Source organism: Harpia harpyja, chromosome 2 (genome assembly GCF_026419915.1).
Source record: "Harpia harpyja isolate bHarHar1 chromosome 2, bHarHar1 primary haplotype, whole genome shotgun sequence".
NCBI classification, from domain to species: domain Eukaryota; kingdom Metazoa; phylum Chordata; class Aves; order Accipitriformes; family Accipitridae; genus Harpia; species Harpia harpyja.
Genome location: NC_068941.1, coordinates 7,729,089 through 7,755,283, shown reverse-complemented (window position 1 = coordinate 7,755,283; position 26,195 = coordinate 7,729,089). Strand labels below are relative to the sequence as shown.

Sequence of the window (26,195 nt, the reverse complement as noted above, 5' to 3'; positions counted from 1 at the left end):
ATAGGTTTTGGTACCACAGAAGTCAAAGAACGAGAAAAAATTGAGGCTTTTTGGGGGGGGCTTTTTTTTTTTTTTTTTGGCTTGGCTCACATCATTCAGCAAAAAGGTACTGCTACATCAGCAGAAAATCTCCTCTTGTCAGAGTATGTTGCTGCTTCACCAGAGCCTTCTGCCAGCTTAGCTAGAAAAACACAGCTCTTGGGGACGTTCAGCTACACCAGCACGGTCACAACTGTACAAACCTTGTGAGCAGACCAGACACGAGCAGGATTTCAGACAGACAAATCAAAATTAGTGCAGAGGGGAGATTTATTGCCAAGTTACTTAAATTTCTGTTAATTCAAGTTTGTGTGCAACTTGCATTACCTTGCACAAGAATGCAACAGTTGAATTTCTTTTCAGTTCAGGGCCCACACATACAACATTGCTACTGCTAGTCTTTTGCCAGATGACATTTCTCTAGGAAGCATAACTTGTATGGAGATTAAAGAGAAAGCAGGAAACAAGGGTATCTTAAAAGGAAATTCCCCACATTTTTTTTCCTCTCACACTATAAAACAGGACAAAGATGATTTCGGGATTAAACACACAATATCTTTGGAGTGTCATTTACAGACCAGATGAAAACTGAAGTGAAACTGAGCGCACGAAGACAGGAGACTGTTTTTCACAGTATTTTCATCACAGATTTTAACTGACAAATACGTAAAGCTACAGCTAGCAGCTTAAATTTGAAGGAGAAAAAACTATCCTCCTGGCTATTGGTTTACTTTTTCTATGCATTTTGGAACACAAGAAACCACTTCATGCGTCCTGGAGAGCAGTTGTGTGCCTACATCATATGGTAAAAACTAATTAAAAGGTAAAGAAAACAGAACCAGTGATACAGCCCAGGCTAAACAGTGTCATGTCAGACAACTGCAATATTATTGTTCTAGTAACCCTTACACAACTTCTTTTCTGTCTTTTATATCCCATACTCCTCTTTCTTTGTTTTCTCCTGCCACCAACATTTGGATACAGCCTACTGTCTCACTGCCTCGTCTGCATAACGCGATGTTTCCGTAGATGTAAGTGCAGTACTTCAAAACACAGCCGTAATGGCAACACCATCTTCCCACTGAAAGAAAACAAAACAATTTCTATTTTCTTCCAATTGCTCTTTTCCCTTGACTCGCCTTCTCAGTTTCTTGTATCTTTTGCCATTGCCACATGACAGGGACTTATTTTTAGAGCATCTGTTTAGATGGGATATCTGTTTAGATAGGATTCTCACTGCTGCTGCATGACTGCATGGAAAATACTGGGCAGCCACTGCACGCTGGCAAAAACCCTACCCGTGCTCCCTCAGCAAGAAGCTGAAGGAGAGTAGGAAGGGAAAGCAGGGCAATTTAAAACGGAATTTAATTGCGGAATTTAATTGTGGGCAATTTAAAACAAGATAAGGTGTAACCTTTCCGTGTTACACAAGTATTGGTCAGAAGTTAGCACTGGAAAGAGAGATGGACACAAGTCCTTTTCAAGCCTAGTGCAAGTGGCCATTGTGAGCATGTTTTTCCAGCAGTCTTGCATGTATTTTGCCTTTCTTCAAGGAAGAAAAATTGCAGGGATTATGCCCAGATCACCCACACTCTTGAGTCTTACTTTCAAAAACCAGAACAGGCCCATTAAGATTCTTAAGAACTTCACCTTCCTCCTCATTCACGACACAAAAGCTGCCCTGCATTTCTCTGGCAATCCAGAGTGGGAGAATTCAACTAAAACACGTTTTCCTGAGCCAAATATACCTTTCCGTCTTTACCATTTACATAGACTTGACCATCCTGGAAGAGGCAAAATGTCCTTTATCTACCATCGCAGAAGACAGTCTTACCAGTCTTTACAGATTGTCATATATTTTTGCTGCAGAGATTTAAAGCGTTCAGAGGATCAGAGAGAATCAGGCCCTTTAGCGAGCTCTTTCAAGTCAAGAAGTGGGTGTTTTTCACCTGTTCGCAGCACATTGCTATAGCTCAAAGCGTCAGAGGAGGAGAGAGCAGGGCACAAAACAGGAGGGGATGGAGGGACCACAGCAACTGACAGCGCTAGAGCCTTGTCTCTGCTCAAGAGACCCAGTTTGCCATTGCCAGGCACGTCACTTAGTCCCAGACCAAGAGTCACCTTGCACAAGAAACGTTAAATGCCACCACGTTATGTTGGACATAGTTTACACCCCTGTACCTTCAGTTTGGGCAAGGTGCAAAGCAGATTTGCAAGCACGGCCCAAATTCACCAGCAGGCGTGTAGTCTGGCTTTGATCCCTGGAGGTATTCTGAAGGAGAGGAGGCTCCTTCACTGTGTTTTCCTCCATACCACAGGAGCTGTACACCACTAATGCCCATAAAAGTTCAGATGGTGCAAACGGTATGCATAAATAATACCTGGGGAGCAGATAAGACTTAGAAAGGGTCACTTGCAAAATTACTGTTTTAGAGACTTCAGCAAGGATGTCAATCTTGTGCATTCTAAACAAATAAATAATAAATGTAAACATTATCAGAGGACTTTCAACCCCTTAACAGAAGCTAAATATTTTCTATTAATTTCAAAGGTAATGTAAAAAAGTCCCTATTGCCTTTATCTCTAATCTTCTCCTTCTCTAGAGACTCAAAATAAATTTCAGAAATAACCAGATGGTCAGTAAGCATTAGAAAATGGCTTTTGATAATAAAACCTAATTAGTTCTGACCTGATCTCCATTGCGTATTATCAGCTTTGGCCATCATAAGAACTTTGCAGTTCCACAACCACTACAGACAAAACTTGGACACAAAGTCTGCTGAAAACCCTTACTCCCTGGGTTCCCCCCAGCTCCCTTATTTTTTGCAAGTGACTTTAAATGGGACTAATAGATATACAAGGAAATTAGTACTTGCATTAGTAGCTCATGTTTATTCTGAAGCTTTCACTTCCTTTTAACACAGATACATTCTGCAGATATGCTTTTCTGTATGACAGTATTTCAGGCTTACTGGCAAAGCACTACAGTCACAGAGAAGATTCCTTGCCGAAACTACAATTTTCCCTTTATGGCTTATTAGAGCCAATTCAAGCCAGAATAACAAAAAGTAAAGAAACAAAACAAATGCATAGCTGTCATTTAAAAACATATATTCTTAAAAGGCTTTAGGGGTATCATTTATGAAACACAAAGAGATTTCCTTCTTTTGCAGTGTTCCAACACATTACTCTTTCGTGCTTACTCCAAGACATGAATATACTTGCCTAAAATGTCAGTGAGGTATTTATACAAAGGCAACTCTTCAGAAACCTATTATTGTGAATACAAAACAGGAAGTACAGTAATACCACCAGTATATGTTAAATAATGCTTAGTATAAACTGTGCTCTTCAATTAATAAGCAGTGTTAACCCCTTTAGGGGAAAGGGAGATGTGAATTGAAAATACTGACTCATGATAAAACCTTTGAGTATTTTTTCCACAAGGTTTTTTGTTTCATTGTCTTGTTTTGGGGTTGGTTTTTTTCCCCTCCCCTCCTAATAGCAGGCAGAACACAACAGAGGACAGAATTTGCAATATAAATGAGAAAATGAGAAAAAAAAAAAGAGAAAAGCAAGGGTTGAAGTTTGATGATGTGTTGTAAAGTGAAAAAAAGAAAAACGTCAAAATAGAACAAAATAATAGTACCATAAACGCTTAATGATACTTTGCACTCTGCAACTCCTTTCAGTTCTCATGCTTTCACTAACTAAGCCTTGTAACAACTATGCCATATGGATGGTGCATCTTTAGGAAACTACTCCATCAACTATTCAAATACATCTGTACCGGTGTACAAGTGTCACCATTATTTAGAACAGGATGTAAATAAAAATACCCTATAATACTGAATATTCTTCAGCCACTTAGCTGGTGTAAAAGTTAAAAATTAACAAAAAAAAAAAAAAATCTTTTTTATAAGCATTAACCACCGTGAATTAGAGAAGCGTATGGTTTTTTGTAAAAAAATAAACTGATTAATAAAAAACACATTACCCCATAGTGAGACAGACACTCCAGGCATAAAAGCAAAGCTCTTTCCTCACACATGTTGAATAAGAAAATATTTTTAAATAGACAGATTTCTAGAATACAAGTGAGACAACCCAATCACCAGTTTGATCTTTTCAAAACATCCACAGCTGCAGTCAAAAAAATTCAAGAGCTTCCCAAGTACAAAGACCTGAAACAAAAAACACATGCAAATCCCAGATGGGCAGAAATCAAAGCTCCTCTTTTCTAAGGTCTGACAAACCTATATTTATTTACAAATGTGTAAGAACATCTCTTCTGACACAACTCAGTCACACAGTCTCTCCACTTTCTCCTACAGGCACAGTATTTTGAAATCTTCATGCAAGCTAACAGATTGAACTTTGGTTTGACTGCCATCTGCTGATCCCGTGTTTGGGGAACTTGAAGACTTATTTAAAAACATGTGCACAAAGCTTTCAAAATGTTCAGTGTTTTTCCTTCAGTTCTTGGTAGCAAAGAAGTGAGAGAATTAGTGATAACAGGTATTTATGTTTAAAGAAAACAAATTAGACCAAATGCCCTGGTATTTAGCATCCTTTAGCTAATTTTTAGATAAACACAGAAAATGTAATAATTTAGTGTGCATAAATAAGATGACAATTGAAACAAAAGCATGTTACACACAGGACCATTGTGATGGTAAGAAACAGAGAATCAGGTACAATAGCTACTCCTTAAAGAAAAGAGAAACATAGCTGAAGCAACTATTAAAAAATCAAGGAAAATATAAAATAGTAATAGGCTACCCTTTATACTCCTCCGCAAGGGAGAACAGCTCAACAAGCCATTTTGCCACAAAAATATTTCTTATGTAAAGTCTTTGTTTCATCGTATCTCAATAAACACACACACACACAGAGACACACAAAAGAAACCAAATTCATTTTCAAGACCCTCAAATTTTGCTGCTTTCTTTCCTTCAAGAAAGCATATACTTCATGAAGGGCTGAATGGGTTGCTGATACTGAAATGATGGAATCGAGATGTGAATACAATCAAGCCTACCATCCTCTTTGGAAGTGACCATACTGTGGATGAAAACAGGACTTCAAGTGATTTATTCTCTTGTTCATATAGGAACAGCTGTCCTAGTAAAAACAGCTTTAGCTTGTATAAGTGTCTACGATAGGTAGCAGCCTGTGCATGTGCAGAAAGTTATCATCTCAGGGCACCAGGACCATCTGGCTGAGAAAATACCTGGCTTATTTTCACTCTCTCCCTCATCTTTGATGAGGCGGGAGAGCTCTTATATCCCACTTTTCTTCCTCTCAATTTGTTCCTACACCAAAACTGTAGTTCTTTCATTCCTTTATTATATCAGAAAGATAAAAAAAAAAGAAATCAAGTTATTATATTTATATTATTTAAATGTATTATATAAATAGATTTATATAATATTTATATTTATATAAGCAGACAATGTTAAAACAAAAAGGATTCAGAATTGCCAAAACAATGACTGTTTCAGCCCAGTTTGTATCCATGGTATATTTCTGCCTGATCAGATACTAACTTTAGTCACCTTTTTCTAGTTCCTAAAATTCCAATTCTGCAAACATTCAAATACACACTTAGCTTTAAAGTAAAGCTTCTGCATAAATGATTCCAGTGTTGGAAACAAATGCAATCTTTGGCTTAAGGGGAAATAAAACAGTTATAAAAGCTTGAGCGTGGACTGAAGGAGTTCCAGCAAACCTACCCAAGTTCCAGGTTAAGATCTTTTGTATCAGTATTTTTATGAGAATAAGATCCACATGAATAAAAAGTAAACCCATGGAAATCTTACCACAAACAAAACAAAACAAAAACAAGCCAGGCTGCCATTTGAATAATGAGTTTGAATTTTTCTACGAGCCCAGAACTTCAGGTGGCACGCCAGGTACACAAATTCTGGTGATTCTGAATCAAACCGCAACTTTTATTCTCTTAGTACTAATTAAAATCATTTATTTTAAAATATATTCAGTGTCTCACAAGGTTAATGGTTCAAATACATATTTTTCCTTTTCAAAGAACTCACATTATTTGTGTTCTGTCACAGCATTGCTGGCAGATCACATCAAAATATGCCTTTGTTGTGGAAACGTGTCTGCTTAAACAGTTTCTTTATTTGTGATGTGGCATCTTCTGTGAAACATACTCTTATTTTCACATGCAAAACAAAGACATAACAGATTCCTATTCTCTGCAAAACCTGTAAATGATCTCGTACAAATCCTGCAAATGATCTAGGACCTTCAGTGGTGGCTTCTTTCCTTTTCTTCCTCTGTCCACTAGAAATAAAAGTAACCCAAAAATACAAGTAACCCAAAACAAGGAGTCACAAGACTTCCCCTTCAGTCATAATTCTGAAATCTCTTCAGATGCAGTGGGGTTGCACAGTCATAGAAGAGGGAAGAATTTTGTCCTCTGTGAACGTTCATCAGCAATTTTCTCAAGAAGCAGTGAAGGAGCAGCACCTAATGCCTCAAGTACAGTGCCTACAGCAATTACAGCTATTTTACTTTGTTTCCATCACTATTACAAGCACTCTTGTTCACGATGCACAAAGGATATAGAGGTCTTCAATAAGAAGGTGTCATTCTTCTATAGGCACTATGCTAGCCATAATTGCAGTGAGGAGCACAACCTAATTATACTTAAACCTATATACACCGATTCTTTGCACTCTTCCATCCCTTGACAACACTTTTTCTGGAGAGCAGGCAGACAGTTGAAGCAATACCATAAAATACCTCCCTGTTGATGTGGCAAGTCTACACTCTGATAGCAAAATGCACACATGAGCAAGAAAATAAAAACCACTAGTTATTTTCCAAACAGCAAAAGTGCATTATTTAGCACATGCCAGTATTGCTGAATCGAGCTAAGACATACCTTTCCTTCAAGAAATGAACGGTTTATCTTGATTTCTGTTTCATAGAACCAAACCATTATTTAAGAGCAATATCCTCTGTAGCCAATGTTTCTGGGTGAAGAATAAGAGTTGCACTCTAGCTCCCCTGGGAAATGCATTGTTTCTAAGTACAGGCAGGGAAGCTCAGAGGAGCACAAGGAATAGGAATCAATGGGGAAATCTAGCATGAAGCCAGTTACATTTCCTCACACCCACTCCAATGGCATCATTAGTGCATGAAGACAACAGAGAAGCTCAGATATCAGATCAAAACAATACTTAAGCACTAAAAGAGGTATTAAATGCATGAAAGAATGGTGTTTCAATTTTATATATTAAAAAAAAGAGATAATTTTGTAAGCTAGCACAGAGTACTTACATTCCTTAATAAAACTAAAATAAATGGCTATTTTATAAGTGCAGTAACATGTTCCAAGGTGTGTGTTTGCCAATTACACACACCTCATATGTTGACTGATGAACACACACACCCTGGCATGTGTTCTTGCTTACATATCTCACGTGCCTCCCTATTAAGTAATGGAATAAGACTTGCCTTGCAAACCAGCTAATGTTGCTGCTTCTCGCTCAGTGACTTCTGCAGAAAGTATTCACTGCTAAGAAAAACAACTTCTGAAACACAGTTAAGCTATTTGCAATCTTCAGTATACTCTCTCTGTCTGCAAGACCTAACTCTGTGACAATCTCCATTTTCTGTATCACTGTCAGCATGTGTTTTCCCCCAGACTGGGCTGGCATTCAGCATTTTTCTGCATGCATTGCTGCCTACTGTAAAGACATGGTCCTCCTTGCAGATTGATTTTTCCATACCAGCTAGTTACTCTCAAAGACTGCCTGTTTCATTATTTGCCTCTTTTTATAGAGATGGGCATGCTCATGCTCTCCATACAATGACAAGGTACACTGTGGTATGGAGATAGCCTTCTTTTAGAATGATTTTTCTCTTTAAAAAAAATTTTTTTTACATTTTCTTTTGTTTCTACTTGCTTATTTTTAATAAATGCTGACTAGTGTATAATAGCTCTAACAGAAAGGCATGCTTTGTACAAAACAATAGATTTCCCAGCCTGCTGGACGCCAATCTGTGACTTTTTTTTTTTTTTTTTCTTTTGCCTCCAGTCACAGGACTTAATTCCACAGAGTTATCAACACCAGCACCTGCAGCTCACCTATCATGGTCATTTCTGACAAGACATAGCAAAAACAGTGCCATGCTTACTGTTCTTCTCCCTTTCCCTTTCAGAATCAACGTGCAACAGTGCAAAGGAATTCAAACTCTCTTAAGCTCATTATATTGTGTGATGCTTTATCTCTCATTCCTCTGTTTTCAATAAGAGTCCAACGGTGCTTGTCAGGATCTGTCTACAGATAACAGCATGTACTGGCAGGGTATAGGCCTTTCCTATGTTACCTCTCTATTGCGACACAATACAGACCCCTTCATCTCATCTATTTTTCCTGTATAAAATTTGCATCTCCTTTACGAGGCCTAATACTAATGAAATGATGTAATACAGGAGCCATAATTTCTGATGATATAATTATTCAAAGCAACAAGGATGAAGACTGAGGGTAAAGAACTGTCCAAGACTCTCAGGAGACTTAGCAACTGGATAATATTCAATGTAAGTAAGTGCAAAGTAACGAACATGGGAAATTCAATCTTTCCTTCATATATAAATGGATGGGCTCTGAGATGAATCGTTACCACTTTTAGTTTTAACAGACAGTGATGAAAACTTTAGCTCAGTTCTTGGCAGCAGTCAAAAAAGCAAATCAAGTGTTAAAAATTCAGAACTGCTAATAAAAGAGCAAAGACCAAAACAGAAAGCATCATTACACACCCATACAAATCCATGTTGCACCCAACACCTTGGATACTGTATGCAATCCTGGCCCCTTTCTCTCAGAAAGGATACAGTAGATCTGGAAATGGTTCAGAGAAGGGAAGCAAGGATGATCAAAGGCATAAACCAGTTTCTGTTTAAGGAACAGCTGGCGCTCCTTTCATTCTGCATAGGACCGCCTTGTTCACCTACTCCAGTTATTCGGAAGTTGATCTTTCGTTTGGTTGGTTGGTTTGTTTTGTTTTAAAGAAAAGATTACATAGCTTCACAGCAAGGTAAAAGGGCGTGCACTAGGGAAAGGTAAAGTTTCAGGTTTGCACATCAGCTGTTTTGAGAACCAGCTGCTTTGCCAGAAACAGAGCACAGAGACGTATGGAATGGGGGCACAAAGGCATGATTTGGCATGAAAAGCATCATTCTTGTTTATTTCTTGAGAGAAAGTGAAAAATTATCATCAGCTCTGTTCAGAAATAGGTTCTAAAATGCCCACAAAGTTATTTTGATTTTAGACTTGTCCATGACATACGAATGAGAAAGCCACAGTGATGTTTCACTTCATTCTCTTCCACCTGTGAACTGATGGCTACTTAATTTGCCTTCCCTTCTCTTAGCAGTGTTTTAGAAGGTACAACTGCAGGTGACATAGAACTGTATTCATACACAGGCCTTAATGCATTTCAGCAACGGCTGCAGCCCTCTGAATAAAGAGCCCAGTGTTTCAACAGGTTTATTTACCTTTGTTTATTTACCTTCATACTCCATTAGTTCTCTGTCTCTGTGTCTTCACCTGAGAAAAGGTCTAGTGGCATTGATACAAGTTCTGAGGTCCTTTTCCATCATCCTGCCAACCCAGTTCCCAAACACAGTTTCCAAAGCAAAACTCCCTGTACAGGAAATAACAAAGCAGATTGGGGGGGCAGGGGGGAAGAAACATAGAGGGATTTATTTGTTGTAGAGAGTTACAGCTATTGACATGAGGTTACAGGGAAAAGATACCAGCAGTGGCAGTGTAACTTGAATGTATATAATTAATTTCATAATAGATCTTTCTATTTTCTAAAATTTATTTTCACAACAGATTTTTTTTAATGTTGGAATTAGAACTTTGAGTGAGGCTATTAATGGGAAAATGGAACACGTATCCTATTTGAAGCAGTGGCTATTAAAACCGAAGAAGTTCATTTTTAGGTTTAAAAGAGACAAGTAATACAAAGCAAGAATTGTCAGTACTGCGTGATCACCAAAACAAAAGGACAGTTCCCCAAATCGCCTTTTTCAGACATGACAGGGAACAGTAATTCAAGAATATGCTGTAGACAGCAATCAGAATATTGTTATAAAGTGTGTACAAAGCACAATTAAGAGAGGGCTTTTTCAAAATCTTTTCTGTACATCTGGTATATGCTTCTCTGTAGCACAAAGCTTAATTTGCCATGGAGGGAATACACTTACATTTAAAACAAAGCAAGAAGCAACTACACCCTGTTTAATTAAATTCCTCAGCTAAGTAAGAGCATGTAACAGACATAACCCCCAAAAGGAGCAGTCACTTCAGATTTCCAGAAGAACTGCTGAGTCCTACCAGCCATTGCCTGGCACCACTCAATCAAAATACTCATTTGACTTTCAGACCCTTCTCTCTCAATCAGCTTCAAATACCTTGTAGTCTACAAGTTTTTCTAGGTTATCCCAAAAATCTAGCAAACTCTCATGATTCTGAGCCAACTCTTACACTTGTATATACATCAAATCATACAGAACTTCAAACAAGTTTTTGTTATTAAATTACATTGGCATATGCAACCCTGAGGTACTCCAGTGACCTAAATAGTCATCCACCAACTTTCCACTGCTCATAAGAGATGTTAATGTCTCACTTGGACATGAATAGAGCCCTAGCTTTGCGCTCCTGCATGTGTGCATAACAATCCTTCTACATACCTTATGAAAATGATGTATTATGAATCAATGACCCCAGATTGTTCCCTTTTCTCTTATGCCACATTATTATAGTACTGTCTTCATTTAGCTTGATGTTAAGAATTACTTCTTTAATAACTAGGATCTTATAGAAAGAACCTGTTTTTCCTGAACAAACCTATTATCTTTCATTGTTATATGCACTGCACATTAATGGTATTACTACTTATCCCTAAGCAGTAAGTACGTCATGTGTGCAAGACATCCAGCTTTCATCACTGATAGAGCAAATAAAATGTAAAGCTGAATCTCCTTCAACACCAAAAATAAACAAACAAACAAACTAGTGGAAATTCTGCCTATGATGTCCTATTTTTCCTTCTCCCCACAGAGATTTCACAAACAAAAAATAGTCCTACTCAACTGAATGGACTGAATGGAATGCTAATCATAGCATCTAATATCCATAAAGAACCTTAAGCAAAATATTACTAATATTCTTACTGAGAAACAAGTGTGCATCAGCTAATCCCTAAATTCAACAGCTCTATAGAGTCCTTTACCAATGTAGAGAGCTTGATCATATTCCAACTTGCTCATTATAAAGCTCTGAGGTTCAGAGGTTTTCTAGACCTAAAACTAAAACTGCAAACCACCTTAAAGTGTACAACCAAACAATGAAACTACACTGGCCACCTCATCCTCCCAAGCTGCACTCCGTTATGATCGATACCAAACTAGTGATGTGTACAATGCTGGGCTTTCTATTTCACCGTGACTTCCATTTTTACTGAAACAGCTTCCACCCTATTAGGGGAGAGATAAGTATCAACACTTAATATAGAAGTCACTCAACATTTTACATTATAAAATCATACATTTAGTAGCTTATGCTATTCTGAGATTTGACCTTCTTGTCATTTCCAAGCTGGCTGGCTGCCTTCGACTGATTTGTTTTGTAACATTCCAGTCAAAACATTTCAGCTGTTGCATGAGAAGGAGACCAGGAAAAATGTCACTATTTACAATTTTTAAAAATTAATAACAATACAATTATTTCACCCTAACCTTTAGAGGGAGGTCTTGAGATCTGACCAGATTAGAAGGACTTGAAACATCTCAATTTGAAAAAGCTTTGTGACGTTTCTTGACATTTTGCAGATATGTTTTCCAAGTTTTGACCACTCAAACACTGATCCTACCAAGGTTCAAGGAGTCTGCAGGCCATGCTGGATCCAGGCTCCCAAAATGACAGCAGGAAAATTACTTCCTCTCTTATTGGAGTCACTTGAATCTAGTCAAGCAGGAGGAGGAGAAAGGACACCAGAGCTGACTCCGCAAGAAAGAAAAGCCTTATATCAGGAGTGAACACATTGAAAACCAAGAGCCTGGACACTGAGGCAAAACTGATGCTCATTAAGAAAGGACTCTAGATGTGGAAGCCTGGGAGGAAAAAGAGCATTGGAGAACCCCGGCTGGGCAGGAATGTATCCAATGAGAAGCGCAAGCACAGGGAAAAAAAGTTGATGTCAACTGAACAAAAAGACTAGAAGCAAGAATCATACTGAGATTAGATGAATAGTTTGCTGAAGATCATGAAGTCAGTAGACATAAGAAATACATACCAAGAGGATACTGCATAAAGAGATAGCAGGCAATTTGAACAGGGAGAAACATCAAGGAAAGAATATAAGGAAGGAGTTATGCTTATAGAAAGTTGGAAGAAACATTAGTACTGAAAAAGTAATTTATCTACCCATTCTTATATTGTCAGAAAATATCCTGGATAACAGGTAAAAGTCCCATTCCTGCATGCTAGACCCCACAAAAAACAGCAAAGGAGTTAAATATTGTTGTCAATTTACCACCTATTTCAAGCAAACAAGTTTTCTATGGCAGATCTAGAGGGTCCTGTACTGCTGATAACCACAAAGATCTCAATATGGCACCACACAATGGGATCTGGATACTCCCCCCAGAAACTAGTAATTGTTCATCTGATTTTAAACAGTGTAAATCAAAGCCCTCAGAAGTAAGGAAATGTGAGTAGTAAGGTAATTAAAGTGGAGGTGATCATAATGACTTGTAAAAATAATTTTCTAAATTAATGTAATTTAATTAATCATGCACAATGAATACCACTTTAATTAACGTAATTAAAGATTGCATTATGATGCACATGCACAAAGAAGAATGAATTAAGATTGTACACGCAATCTTACCTATGGCAGTTCTTAACTCATGGGTGCTCCTCAAACACAACATTCTCTATAATGCTATTTTAATATTGTATACACAAAAAACTACACACATACTGTTCATTTTGCATCCACAAAGAGGAAAGCTGGGCAGAAGACCAACTGCAAAGCAAGCCCTAAATGTGTCCGTGGCTACAGCCCAAGTACCATAATTGCGGCTGTTCCTCTAGCTTCTGTAGCTCACCGTACTACACTAACACCCTTTTCAGCATCGCTACCATAAATATTTAAGAACCAAGACTTTTTGGAATGTCACTTCCTCAACTGTTACCACTACCCTAATGAAGCTTATTAAATATAAAAAGACTCATGCCATCCAACACGCTGACTGTGAAATATGCTTTGCTGCGCTTTGCTTATCTGCCACAAAGCCCAGTATTCCCAATTACAAGCCAGGAAGGCCCTGACAGCTCCTGAGGATGCTCCCACGGGAACCAAGCCAAACCACACATCGCTGGAGAGCTACTCAGCTGTACCCCACCCCTGCAGGACCCAAACACTGACACAAAGTGGGACGAGTCAGTTGAAAGGATTTAGAAGGAAGAGGCTATCATCACGTAGACTGTTCTCATGTAATTCAAGTTGGAAGTGAAAATCTATACCTTTATAAGCACACACACAAGTTTTAGCAGTTAAAACTTGCTGTACAGGTACATGAAACTTAGTCATAAAATTAGTGTTACTTCTCTAAATTAAGTTGCTTGTTTTGTCACTAAACCCACATGAAGAATAGAGTTGACCTAACCCAACACTTAGGAATTTATACCCGGTCTACATGTACTGCTCAAACGCACCCTATTTTTAGAGGCGTGATTCTCTTTAACCCCATATGTTCCCATGTTATCTTACAAATACAGTGTCATTTCCATGTTACTGTTTGAAAAAAAAAAACAAAAAACAAAAAAAAACAAACAAAAAAAACCCAACCACACAAAAAAAACCAAAAACACCCAGCTGGTATCACAGTTACAGACTCATTGAACTGAGGGATGGTATTTACACAACAAACATTAATCTGACAGCCTTTCGAATTTCCCACTTTGTTGATAATAGGGAGGCTTTCTAACACGCTGTGTTCCTCACCTGGACTTTGTGAGTCTAGGAGGTATGAATAAGAACAAACTTTGGCCCTCGGCCTTTACTTTCCTATCTTTGTACTTTTCCAAATGAAATAAATATGCTTTGATCCCTTCAAGTTAGTTTTCTGGCATATGTTGCAGAGAAGTTTATGAAAGTATTAGTGATGCTAAAATACATGACTGAGTTGATGTAAAGAATGCTTTCCGTTATAAAGAATAAGAGCAGGCATATTTACTTTTCTGTTCTATTTGAAGTAAAACTATTGTATTTTTACATACCTTGTTTGGATGTATGTTCTCACATACAAAATAAAGCCAACTTATCCTGGCCCTATAGTATATCTGTTAAAGGAGAAAATATGCAGCCCAGCAAGTTTTCCCTCCAACCCTTCTTTTCAGGCAAGTAATAAATCTTGAGTGAAAAAGTCACTGTGCTCTTCAGCTGTCACCACTAAGATTTTGTTTTTTAAAACCGTAGCAGCCTTAAGGCTGATTTACTACTCAGCCCTCCACACTCTGACAATCGAATAGTTGGAAACAAAAATCACTTTTGCACACCTGGAAATATTTTATTTGCTCTACTCATGAGAAAACAAAGTTTTCATCAGTGAGGAAGGAAGCGGGGGAAGGGGAAGAGAGAGATTCAGGTGAATCTTAAAACCTAGTTCTTGACTTAAAGAGAAACTTCATACATATGTACATGAACACAGAAACTACCTCTGCATTCAGAGTGGTCAGGCTCTTTGGGGACTATGGGTTCACTATGCAACCCAGCCTCAAATCATCAACTTGGAAGTCTAGGCCAGTAAACAGCAGTGCTCATCAACTGTGTCTATTTAGTCATTTCAGTTTGGCAGGTGAAAAGAATGTGTGACAACTTTTAAATCATTTCATTCACTCTTTTGCTCTTCTTTTTTTAAGTAAACTTCGTAAGCTCTTAATCACCCTAGAGTGTAAATATCTGATATTAATAAAGGCAAAATTAGATCTTTGAGAAACAGCTACCTTCCAGAGCACTTCTTTGCCCTAGTCAGAGTTGCAAGTTTAACAAGATTAAGGGTAAAAACCCAAACACATACCAGAGAAAACCAATTGATGGAAAATGTGATGGTGCCAAGATTGTGAAACTATTTTCGAATATCAGATCCTCTTTTCAATGGCATGTAGTTTGATATAATTTTTCCCTAAAGCTTCATTTTCTGAAAATCTGTTATATGTTTCAGAACAATCTTGTCTTCAAAAGAAATCCCACATCTTCTGTTATTTCAAAGAACCATACTTGCACCTGGGCAAAATGATGTAAGTACTCTAGGTGCTGGCTGACTGAAAAGGAGACCCACAAAATCTCACTATTTTTAATCCCAGGGCTTTACAAGAATATGAGGAGTGCCCTTTGACAAGCAGAGAGGCATTTCAGATTTAAAGTAAAAAAATAATAATTAATGGTTCAGCAGTGTGGAGAGACATTTACGTACTTTGATTCCTACTCTGAAATACCTTCCCACCTGTTCTATTCTCCTGATGCCTACAAAGCCCATGTACAAATGAAGACTGATTTCAGTAATATGGTATCTGGCAAGCAAAGCAGTTTAGCAACTTACTTGTTAGTTATCTCTACCAGTCCCGAGCCTGGACTTCATCTCCAGTAACCTAGCAGTGCCAAATTAAGTATATAAAAAGATTTCACTCTAACTAGTGTTTACTTAGTACTAATTTATTCAACTGTCATAAAATACTTTGCCAAGCAATAAGTGTCCCAGCACCATCTCCTTCTAAAAAGCACCCAGTCTTGCGTCCCATCTTCCAAAACGGGATGAAATCTGCACAGAAGCAATGCTGAGAAATGACAGCGAGAGACATATCATATCCCCCTTCTCTGCCTGGGACCCTGCTCATCTTGTATCACTGCAAGTCTAAGGGACACTTGAATGCTCATCCTTGAGCCAAATCCAATGCAGAGCAGAATGGAAAAGTGAGATATTTACGTTTCCTCCTCCAGAGTCCTAAAGCAGTTCAGCATAGGTGGGGCCTTCTTTCAGGCACAGCTTGATTAGGGGGTTTACCACCTGAGTACTAGGGACAGGGGAAGAAAAAAAAAAAAAAAAAAAAAATCACAGTTCTCCTTCACAATTCCATGTACAATTCTGTCTGTCTTCACGTACCTAAAGCAGCAGGGAGTGGTGGGATGGTTTGTTGAGACGACAGAGCCAGACACTTCTCAGAGGTACACAGCACGCAAAAGTTACAGCAAGCTAGACTGTTAAATATAAGGAAAAAAAATGTTCCCGGTGAAGGTGGTCAAACAGCGCAGCAGGTGCCCAGAGGCTGTGAAGTCTGCATCCTTGGAGAAACTCAAAACTCTCCTGGACCGGCCTTGAGCGACCTGACCAAACACCGAAGTTGGCCCTGCTGAAGCAGGAGGCTGGACCAGAAGACCCCCAAGGACTCCTTCCAACCTAGAGTATTTTATAATCTTTGATCAACTGGAGGGGTGTCACAGAGGGAAACATAGCATATGACTGATGGATTATGTGGGTTGTAACTCTACAGTTCCATATTTGGGAAAACTGAAATCCTACCAAGTCAAAGCTGTAACATAGGAAGAACCTCTAGTAAGATATATCCGACCAAAATGGAAATCACAAATAGGCAAATATGTAAATAGGAAAATATATTACGTGGTAGTGAGTTAAGTTTGTGCCACTGCATCTGCCTGCTACATTTGCTTGTAGCATCACCTGCTTTATAACAGCACATACACATTTCCAGACAATAATGAATAAATATGCAAGATTTTCCTATTCCTTTTAACTTGTAAAACTGAAAACTTAAATATTTGAATTTCTTCCATAAGCCTGCAGAAAAACAGAACTTTGATGTTTTTGAAGAGGAAAGATTATTTACTTTTGCTGCAGGCAAGAAATTATAATTTCTTTACTGATTCTGCCAAATGGCTCTATCATGCATTTTTTATTTTCATCAAAACAAGCCACTTTAAATTAAGGTTGTCCCATAACTACACAGTAATCAACATTTGGAGGGTCAGATCAACTTGATGAACCTCTGTTTGACTTCTCTGCCCAAAAGACTCCTCCAAATCCAAATGAACGACGGAGCAAGGGAGCTTTATTCCCCTTCCTCATGCTTGGCAGTTGCTAGGAAGAATATAGGCTGCAGGTTTTTTTTATATTGTTCACATAAGCAGAACAGAGATCTCAGTAGCATCCATGTGGTTCTTAAACCAAATAAGCTAAATTCAAACCCAGTGGTTAATACAGTGAAGCCAACAGAGCTTATCCAAGGAACAGCAAAACTTGCAGGTGAATGAAGAGAAGGTGGAAGAGGAAGAAAGTGAGAAGGAAGGCTAGGGAGCAGGAAGTTTTTAAAAGGCAAAATAAATATGCAAAAGGAGGCAGCAAAAATCCTCTGCACTGGCACAATACGCAGAACACGTGTTCTTATACCAACATGCAAGATGCTTTGAAATTAGGAGCCAAGCCCTCCGGTACTAACAAAGCATTCGTAAAGAATCAGCTCTTCTGTATTCAACGTACCATGTTTAAACTACACTGAAGCCCATGAACACAGACAAAATCCAGACCGTCATCAATCTAGAGACAATGGGCAACGTTGACAGCACAGCATCTCATTAATCTTCATTTGTCCTATCACATCCTGTCATTCTTATGCAAATTGCATATTTGAGGATACATCTTTTCGGCACCCCACGATAAGGAGAAGTGAAGCTGTCAGGAGCACCAGGATGTCATCCTATACCACAGGCCATCACTTCACTCAGCGCCTCATGTTTTACATCACAGCTAATGTGTTTGACATTCAAATTTGACCCAGCAGGAGGTAAAACTATCTGATGCCGCAGCAACATGCATCTTGCTTCCTGTGCTAAAACATTCACCAAGGTCCCTGCTGATCTGACAGTCTCTCTTCCTTCTCTTTACCCTTGATAATGGAGATTGAAACACTGCTTAAGAGAAAAAAAGATACCTGCGTGAGCAGGTACTGATAGCAAGTCACGCTTCTCACCCAAGAAGTAAGCCCAGTACTAAAAGGCTAGGAAAACAGGTTCCACTAAAAAAGGACACACAAAACCTGATGAGTTGGTCTAGGTTTTCTCCCATGGAGATCTGTCAGACTACACCTGAAAACTTGTCCACATATATGTCTGAATAGAACATTTAATTTCAAGCTAAGTACATTATACACAGTGTTCAAAATATTTTATGCGAGGTTTTGGGGGGGTGACTGATCTCTCTTGTTAGGCCAACTGATACATGGGAAAATACAGACAAGCTTTGAATCATAAGCAGCTCCATAAAGTTACTGTAAAATATTTTAGGTATGAAAAATCACTCCTGAGTGTGTAAGTTACCAAAAACAAAAAGCATTTCACCAATTATTGCTCATCAATTCTACTTATAGAATGAAGAATAAAAGGGAAGATTTTACTATTATTACTGACTCAGGGTGTTTTGTCTCTGTATCTCTTTCAAAGAATGTTCAGAACATCTTGTTCCAGAATATTTCCCTTCCAAGAGAAATCACTTTCTGTATCATACATGGCTGAAAACAGTATTTGCTGGTTTTGTTTTCTTATGAAAAATTGAAACTAACCCAAAGTATTTCCAGCATCACATGAATGGGATGCAAAGTAGCTAAGTGCTACAAACATGGGACACAATTTAAGGTTGGAATAATATTTCAATACAATCATGACATCTTAGAGAAATTACCTTATTAATGGACATTTGTGACAAGTCAAAACAAGTTTACCATTAAACATAACTTTATAAAGTCTGACTCAAAACCTATTCACTGCCCAAAAGCAACATACTGTAGTGTTTGCAGGGATGATGAAGTCTGTACGAGGCTCAGGTGAGTACCCTTACATTTGATATTCCCATGTGCTGTTTTCAAATTACAAAAGATTAATCATCACATATTTGCCAGTTAAGAAGCAGCCACATAAATGAAGATGCTGAATGGATTATTAGCAATTTTGTAGGCATGTAATATAAAACTTACAAAGCATGTATTCCTCAAGCATTTCTTGGTTTGAAAAGCTAAAAGATAGTCACAAAAAGTATACCAGATATCCTCCCAGTCTCTGGAAGTAGAGAAAACAGACTGCCTTGTGCTTTTACACCATATGTAAAGTTCACGCATTAAAAATTACTGTACATACACCTATGAAAACATGACATTCCTTTATTGTAATACATAACTGAACCGGTATTTCCATATAAAATATTAACAAAATGTTACCTTTTCAAAGGGATCACCGATCACAAAGTAAACTAAAGCCAATACTGAAAGATTTCCATTAAGTGAAGTTCACAATACAAGTGCTTTCTGGTGTCAGTCTTCTTTCTTCCAGGGAAAAAAAAAAAGTGCAACTCGTGCACTGCAAATATTGCATAGAGACAGGAGAAGATGGTGGCCTGGTATAGCCTGTCTTGTCTGGGTGAAGCATGATGTGAGCAATACCAACTCAAATGAGATTCTCCAGTCCCTTTAAATCACAGTTTAAAATCCCATTCCTCCAGATTGGTGAAATTTTGCTCTGCTATTCTGTAAGTGAATGCTTTCTACAAAGTTACCAGAACTTTTTTTTCCATTATATCTTGGTAAAAACAGTTTTAGATTTTTATTTAAAATATCCATTCATGGCTTCTTGCTAACAAAATTCCTATAATCACACAGCTTGCTACTGTGGGGGGCACTGTCTGATGCAACTTTTTCCTTTTCTTTACATTTGGAGTCAAGACTATCAGCTTTACTTGGGGAAAGAATACATAAGATATGTTGTCATCTAAACAAAACTGTGCTGTTAGTTCTTAACAGTTTACCACCCCATAAAATTCAGATGCACAAAAGATGTCAAATTTTTACCCACCATATTAAAATGAAAACTTGCAGTCGGAGGCTGAGAGGTCCAGATTTGCATCAGTGATGTAGGTACAGTTGGCATTGATCTAGTAACTTAGGTTCTATCTAAAAGTTCTTGGTATTGCAGGGTGGCACCCCTAATACATGGTAGTACTGTCCCAATATTGTCAATATTTCAAATAAATACTGTCCCAGTAAGCCAGTATTTCAAATAAAACTAAAATGTAAGAAAATAGCATTCACTGTGGGCCCAAGAGAAATTCAGCAAACGGGAGAATGACAGAGAACTGAATTACCAGGTGGTGATGGAGAAAATGCAGTACAATGTTGAACTGACACAGAAGGAAATCTCCTCTCTGTTCAACAAACAGAATTTTTTTCAAATTCAGCTTAGTCTGACCCCAAAGAATAGTCACCAAAGAAAACTGAAATCAATTTGGCAACAGTGGAATCTTGAAAATTTCAATTTTGCACAAGCTATTTTTCACTGATGAGTTTTATCACCTCTTACTGAAAACTCTGCTAGCTCTACTTTGGCATGGCAGGCACACAGATAATGTGTAAGTAAGCTCTAAATAAGCCTTTGTCAGGACACCATCAGCTGTGTGGCTTCCTCCAGTTCAAAAGGGAAGAGTCTGTGTTCTGGAGCCAAAATACAACTTTTTTTCTTAAGACTTCATGTGTATGTGAACGTTAATTTAAAAGTGTGTGCTTTGTATGTATTTTGCGCCTGAATGCTCCAAGACAAACAGAAAAGACTATTCCAGAAACAGTTTAAAATGGGAGAATTTGTTAGCATTAAAAATATTTAAGAAACTTATAAGAAACCCTAGAAAAGATCAGGAAAAATAAAATTCATTAACTTGTCATCAAATACATTAATGTTGTAAAGGTGAAAAGTTGTGGAATAAAGAACCTTACCAACACTACAAAACATATCTTAAAGGAAATCACTTCAGACTGGTCCGTCTACTGCACTTAGCTGTGAGAAGACACAGCAGTGGTAGACTGTTTTAAAGTGGATTTTCTAGAGGGCTGCTGGGTTGGTTTTGTGTTTGGAGGTTGTCTGCAGTAAGTGTTACAACCCTCCCCTTTTTACAAACTTGAAACGTTCTTGTCGCTCCAGCGGAGCTGCCGCAGGATCTAAGGAGAAATTGCACTATTTACAGTTGGAAACTGTATTGCTGGCAGCAGGCTAATGGCACCAGGAGATATTTAATCTTTTGAAAGGAAGTAACTAATGAAACCAACAAACTCCAGCAAACTCCTGCATAAACACAACAGAAGCAAAAACCACAGCAGCAGTTTGACAGAAATGTTGCTGCACAAGTTCAATGAGCTTGATTTAAGGAAAATTTCTTATAGGAAACAGATACTTAAGGCTATCACAAAACATTTTGTTTCTGTTAAAAATTTGGGGGGGGGGGGGGTGAGGACCATAATCCTTTCCTTTGCCTTATCTTCATTTTCAAACTTCTACTCTTAATCATTAAATTGATTAGACAACAGTCTGGAGAGTACAAGAGAACGGAATTATGCCAAAATCTGGTCTTCTCAAGAGAACAGGATATACGACAGTGCATCTATTCGTACCTTGTCTATCATGTCCGGTCTGTTTGTAGCTGCCAAAATTGTCACGTCCTTCAGCTGTTCTATCCCATCCATTTCCGTTAACAACTGAGCCAAGACACGGTCTGCTACATTTCCAGCACTTGAAGAGCTGATTTAAAAAAAAAAAAAAAAAAAAAAAAAAAAAAAAAAAAAACCAAACAAAAAAGTCACAGCATTAGCTTTCCCTTCCTAGAAAATTGGAGAAAGGAAAGAATATACTGTTCTTTTCAATTTACAGGGATCCATCTTTTTATCTTAATTCTTTCTGATTTTTATTTTCACCTTCAATCCCTGAAACAGTATCAGTCATATGAAGTGAGTAAAAGCAAATCAGAGAATTAGTCCTTCAAAAGATTTCTTGGTATTCGGTAAAGCAACTGAGGTTTTTTTACCTACTACCGTGCTATGTAGGTTGTAAAGAATTTAACACAATGTGGATGTCTGGAATAAACATTTTCAAGATAACTGAAGTCATGCAGCTTCTTTAGTAGTCAGACAAGCTTTCATTTTTAGGACCATCCAAGTCAGTGCTTGCAGTATAAAAACATCAGGTAGTTATGTATTTTGCAGAGTTGCTCTACATTTTTGTGTTCTCCCCATCAAATGAAAAGAAACTGAGTGTTGACCAACTGCCTCATAATAGTATCATCAGTCCTTCAACTCAGCTGATTTTCCAGATACCAGGGGGAAAAAAAAAAAAAAAACGAGAAACAGAAAACTCCAGTTTTGAAATCACCAATATGTGAAAAACCTAAACAGACAAGGCATAAACTATTCTAGGTTTGGTTTTTTGTTTTTTTTTTAGTTTGGAATTAACTCTGGTAACCTTGAGGTTTATGGAAAATTTGCTCAAATTGTTTAACTACATGTAACAAAAAGCATTTTAGAAATAAACTCTATTATTTTCATTAAAGCATCTAATATTTTAAAAAGAGTAACCAAATGATGTACTACCTTCTTCCTAGGCAATTCTTTGACACATAAATATGTGTGTGCATACATATATATGTGTGTGTACATATATTCACACGTATAACAAAGAATGCAGAAAAGGAAGACGTTGCATAAATCAAATCAAGAGACTAAGCACATATGTTGTGATAAATAGTACATTTCATGAACAGTTGTGTTCTTTATAATATCCTCCTAATTCTGAAACAGTATAAAAAATAGGTGACCACACACTATGTAATTTTTTATTTTTGAAAGGATACTAGACCTAGGAGATACTAGAACCATACACAGAAACCGGTATACACTCACATGTTGGCAGATGCACTACACAAATGAAGTATATGTGTTCCTTGTAGCACCCAACTCTATGCATAAAGTACGGGGGGCCGGGGCGAGCGCAGGCAGCAGCTCGACCCAAAAGTTCCCTCTGCTAAGCAGGTACACGGAAGCTGAAGCAGGCTGGGCAAAGTGGCTGGGGATTGCTAGATAGTGCCAAAAATGCAGGTTTTACCCTCCTTTGCCAGAAACCAGGAGCCCCGCTCTTGGCACACGCCAAAAGCTTCACTGTTTACGACACAACCTTCCCTTGCGGACAGCACACACACACCTACATCTTCCTTTAGCAATGGGACTGCTCTTCCAGCGCTATTCCCCCCTCCACTGCACATGGGAGGGCTTAATTCCTCCACCCTTAAACAGGCCCTTTTTAATACAATTTTTAAAAATTAATCTCTCCAATTCTTCCAGATCCCTCTAACTTCATACTAAGAAGCAAAAAGAAGTCTGATGCTTAAAATGAGGCCGGGTTTCTTCCTGCAACGTACATTTTTCTACTGTCACCCCCAAATCTACAGAGAATTAAGATAATTTTTTAACCTCAAATTTTTTTAAAGTCCTTTTCCAAAAGTACTCTTAAATGTTTATACAGATATACAGGCACCTATACACACAAATGCAGTACAATCACCCTGCCGAACACTGGTATCCAAAAAGAAATACTAGATTTTAAAATATAAGTGCTCCAATTATTTCCAACAGATAGAGAATACACACATATAGTTGCATAGTTATTATGCACATATATTGCTGCAGCACTGCCATCCACCACCAGCACACATGCAACCATAGTGCTTCCTTAATGTCCCACAGCCAAAGCAACAGTAATGACCCCATCGTTGCTGTACAGATCTCCTCCAAATAAATTCTCTAACGTTCCTATTCTGCAACTGGTTCTGTAATCTTCCAGTGCAGAACAGTTAACTTATAAGACCCCGCCTGGAAAATATCTTTGAGGAGCTATAATAAATGTTGGCTAACAGAATATTTAGGTTGCTAAGAAATATTAGAGAAGGGACTTGGGTTAGCTAGTCGTCAGCTTTTCAGTTTGTTGCAGCCGCATTAGAAATTCCCATGTGATATTAGAACGTTTCTAACATACCCCTGGGTCACAGTCCCATTGACTTATAGAGGGCTGAACATGATAAAACGCTTCAGGTGTTGGACAAGGATAGGAAATGCTTTTTGAAGGACACAGAGCTTAAAGGAAATTAAAATCAACTTCGTAACATAAGCTAGTCTCAGTAGGGATTCAGGCCTCCCATCTTGCATAAGTTTCACATTTACTCAACTTTATACCCAGTAGACTGCACACAAGAAAAAGCTAAGCAAAGGAAAAAATAATTGTAAGACTGGGACCAAAATGTTAACATTATATGAAAGGATCTGAAGCTAGAACACTTTGGGGGAGATGCTAAACTTTTTCTTTTTTTTTTTTAAAGGATACAAAGAAGAAATATTTGGTTTTAAAGAGAGGTGGCTAGAACAGATATTACATCTTTTCCCAATATAAACATTTCTCTTACAAGCTTCAGACTGAAAAGAAAAAAAAACCAAACAATAATTAAAGCATTTATTCTAAAGAAAACCCCCACTGTTACAGGGGAACGTACACTGCAAAGACTTTCATGCAATTAGGGCATAATCAGAATATTGCAGTTAAGCAATCACTGATAGCACAATAAAGCTCAAACAATGAAGGGGGATACCAGTACATTATTAGCGGCTTTATTATTACCTGTTAAAAGTGGAGTAAAAAAAATTTTAAAACCACGCATGCAAAAAATATCAATAATAAAAATAGTATCAAATGAAGAGGTGCCTGGGACCTATGGCACCAGGAATTTCCAATTTCAGTGCTTTTATTTACATAGTTCACTAAGCTGTCATATGATGCACCATTTTTAGCACAGTCTACAGCAAATTAGCTTTTGCCTTAACAGGATACCCTATAAAAATCATAGGCAGGCACAGGTTTACAGTGAGAGATCTCTTTACCAGCTGCTTGGAGCTGCATCAGAGCCACACCATGCGCTCCAAGAGCTCTAGTGCTGCCCAAGCTGTTAATCTGAAGGGTGACACGCAAGTATGCTTTTTTCCATTTTCCCATGATTTCCCAGCAAGGGTTTCAAATTAACACAGGCAACGTTCATTAAGGCTGCCCAGACTTTTGACGCAAACGGCAGCCAGAGAAACAAATTATGATTAACCCTCCAGTCCCACGGAGACACTGCCAAAACCAACTTCCAGCCAAGGGGCTGCCTTCGCCCCCCCCACCTGACCTCCACACGTTGATATCATCATCACAACTGCATGGAAATAGTCCTCAAAAGGCACGTCCTGGTACAAACTAATTTCCTGTCAACACGCCACCTGCAAATCCAGGCAGTCAGAATTAAGCCCCTCACATAATCCACGCAGGGCCATGTGTGCACGGGTGCGCATATGCAAGAGCCGTGCCCTAACCAGAAATACCTTGAACTTCAAAATAAAAAATGTGTGAGCAAAGAGGAGTCTGGCTGCTCCATAAGGGCCTGAGAATTTCAAGTAATCTCTTGTGTTGCCCTAATGAAATACATCAGTCTGTAGGCTATGTGTTATTTTAATCTTTTTGCCAACCCCTCTTTCTTTAAAATCCTCAACGAAGGAGTCTTAAAGGCAAAATGTCTTTGCTTACTAGTTTATTACACCAGTTAGAGCCGGATATCCTCCCCTATGTGATATTTCAGCTAATCCTGCAAGTGTCCCACCAGTCTCACACCAAGCACACATGCATTCCTGAACAGGCACTTCACTTGACCATCAGAGAAACTTCCTGAATGGCAAAAGCCTGTCAAGGTAAGACTATCCATGGATTAAAGCAGACTATTGAAGGTGAATATGAAAAACAAAACCTGTTCTTGGTATTTTATTTTAGCTAAAGGCACTTCCAATACATATTTTGACAGAATAAAACATGCATTCTACAGTGTACCAAAGCCTCACAATTAATCCGAATTAATTCTGGCCTTGTCTGATGGAACTGAGAGATTGTAAGCCCCAGCTCCAAATTCAGTATAGCAGGTGAGGACTCTCCATAGCACCTTTTCTTTTTCTTATCTCCTTTGGCCTTATCCAATGACCATTCTAACCAGCTGGATTCAGATCTCAGTGGGCACCAACATTTCCCCTTCAACATCTTAAGCCACTCTCATACTTCTTCCTGGGGATATAAAAGCAACTGCAGCCTGATTCTATCACTGCATCAAGGAGTACATACAGTTCACTAGCTTATATAGTTCTTCAAGCCGA

The 26,195-nt window shown here is 38.2% G+C and overlaps 1 protein-coding gene across 3 annotated transcripts in view; it reads right to left on the bottom strand.

Moving 5' to 3' along the window:
- The window catches only part of SPATA5 (spermatogenesis associated 5), a 229,961-nt gene that overhangs the window by 145,514 nt on the left and 58,252 nt on the right, over positions 1 to 26,195 (bottom strand). For all 3 annotated transcript variants that reach the window (XM_052814826.1, XM_052814817.1, XM_052814808.1), the window contains exon 14: positions 21,597 to 21,723. In XM_052814826.1, the coding sequence (XP_052670786.1) occupies positions 21,597 to 21,723 (127 nt within the window). The remainder of the gene's footprint in view (positions 1 to 21,596; positions 21,724 to 26,195) is intronic.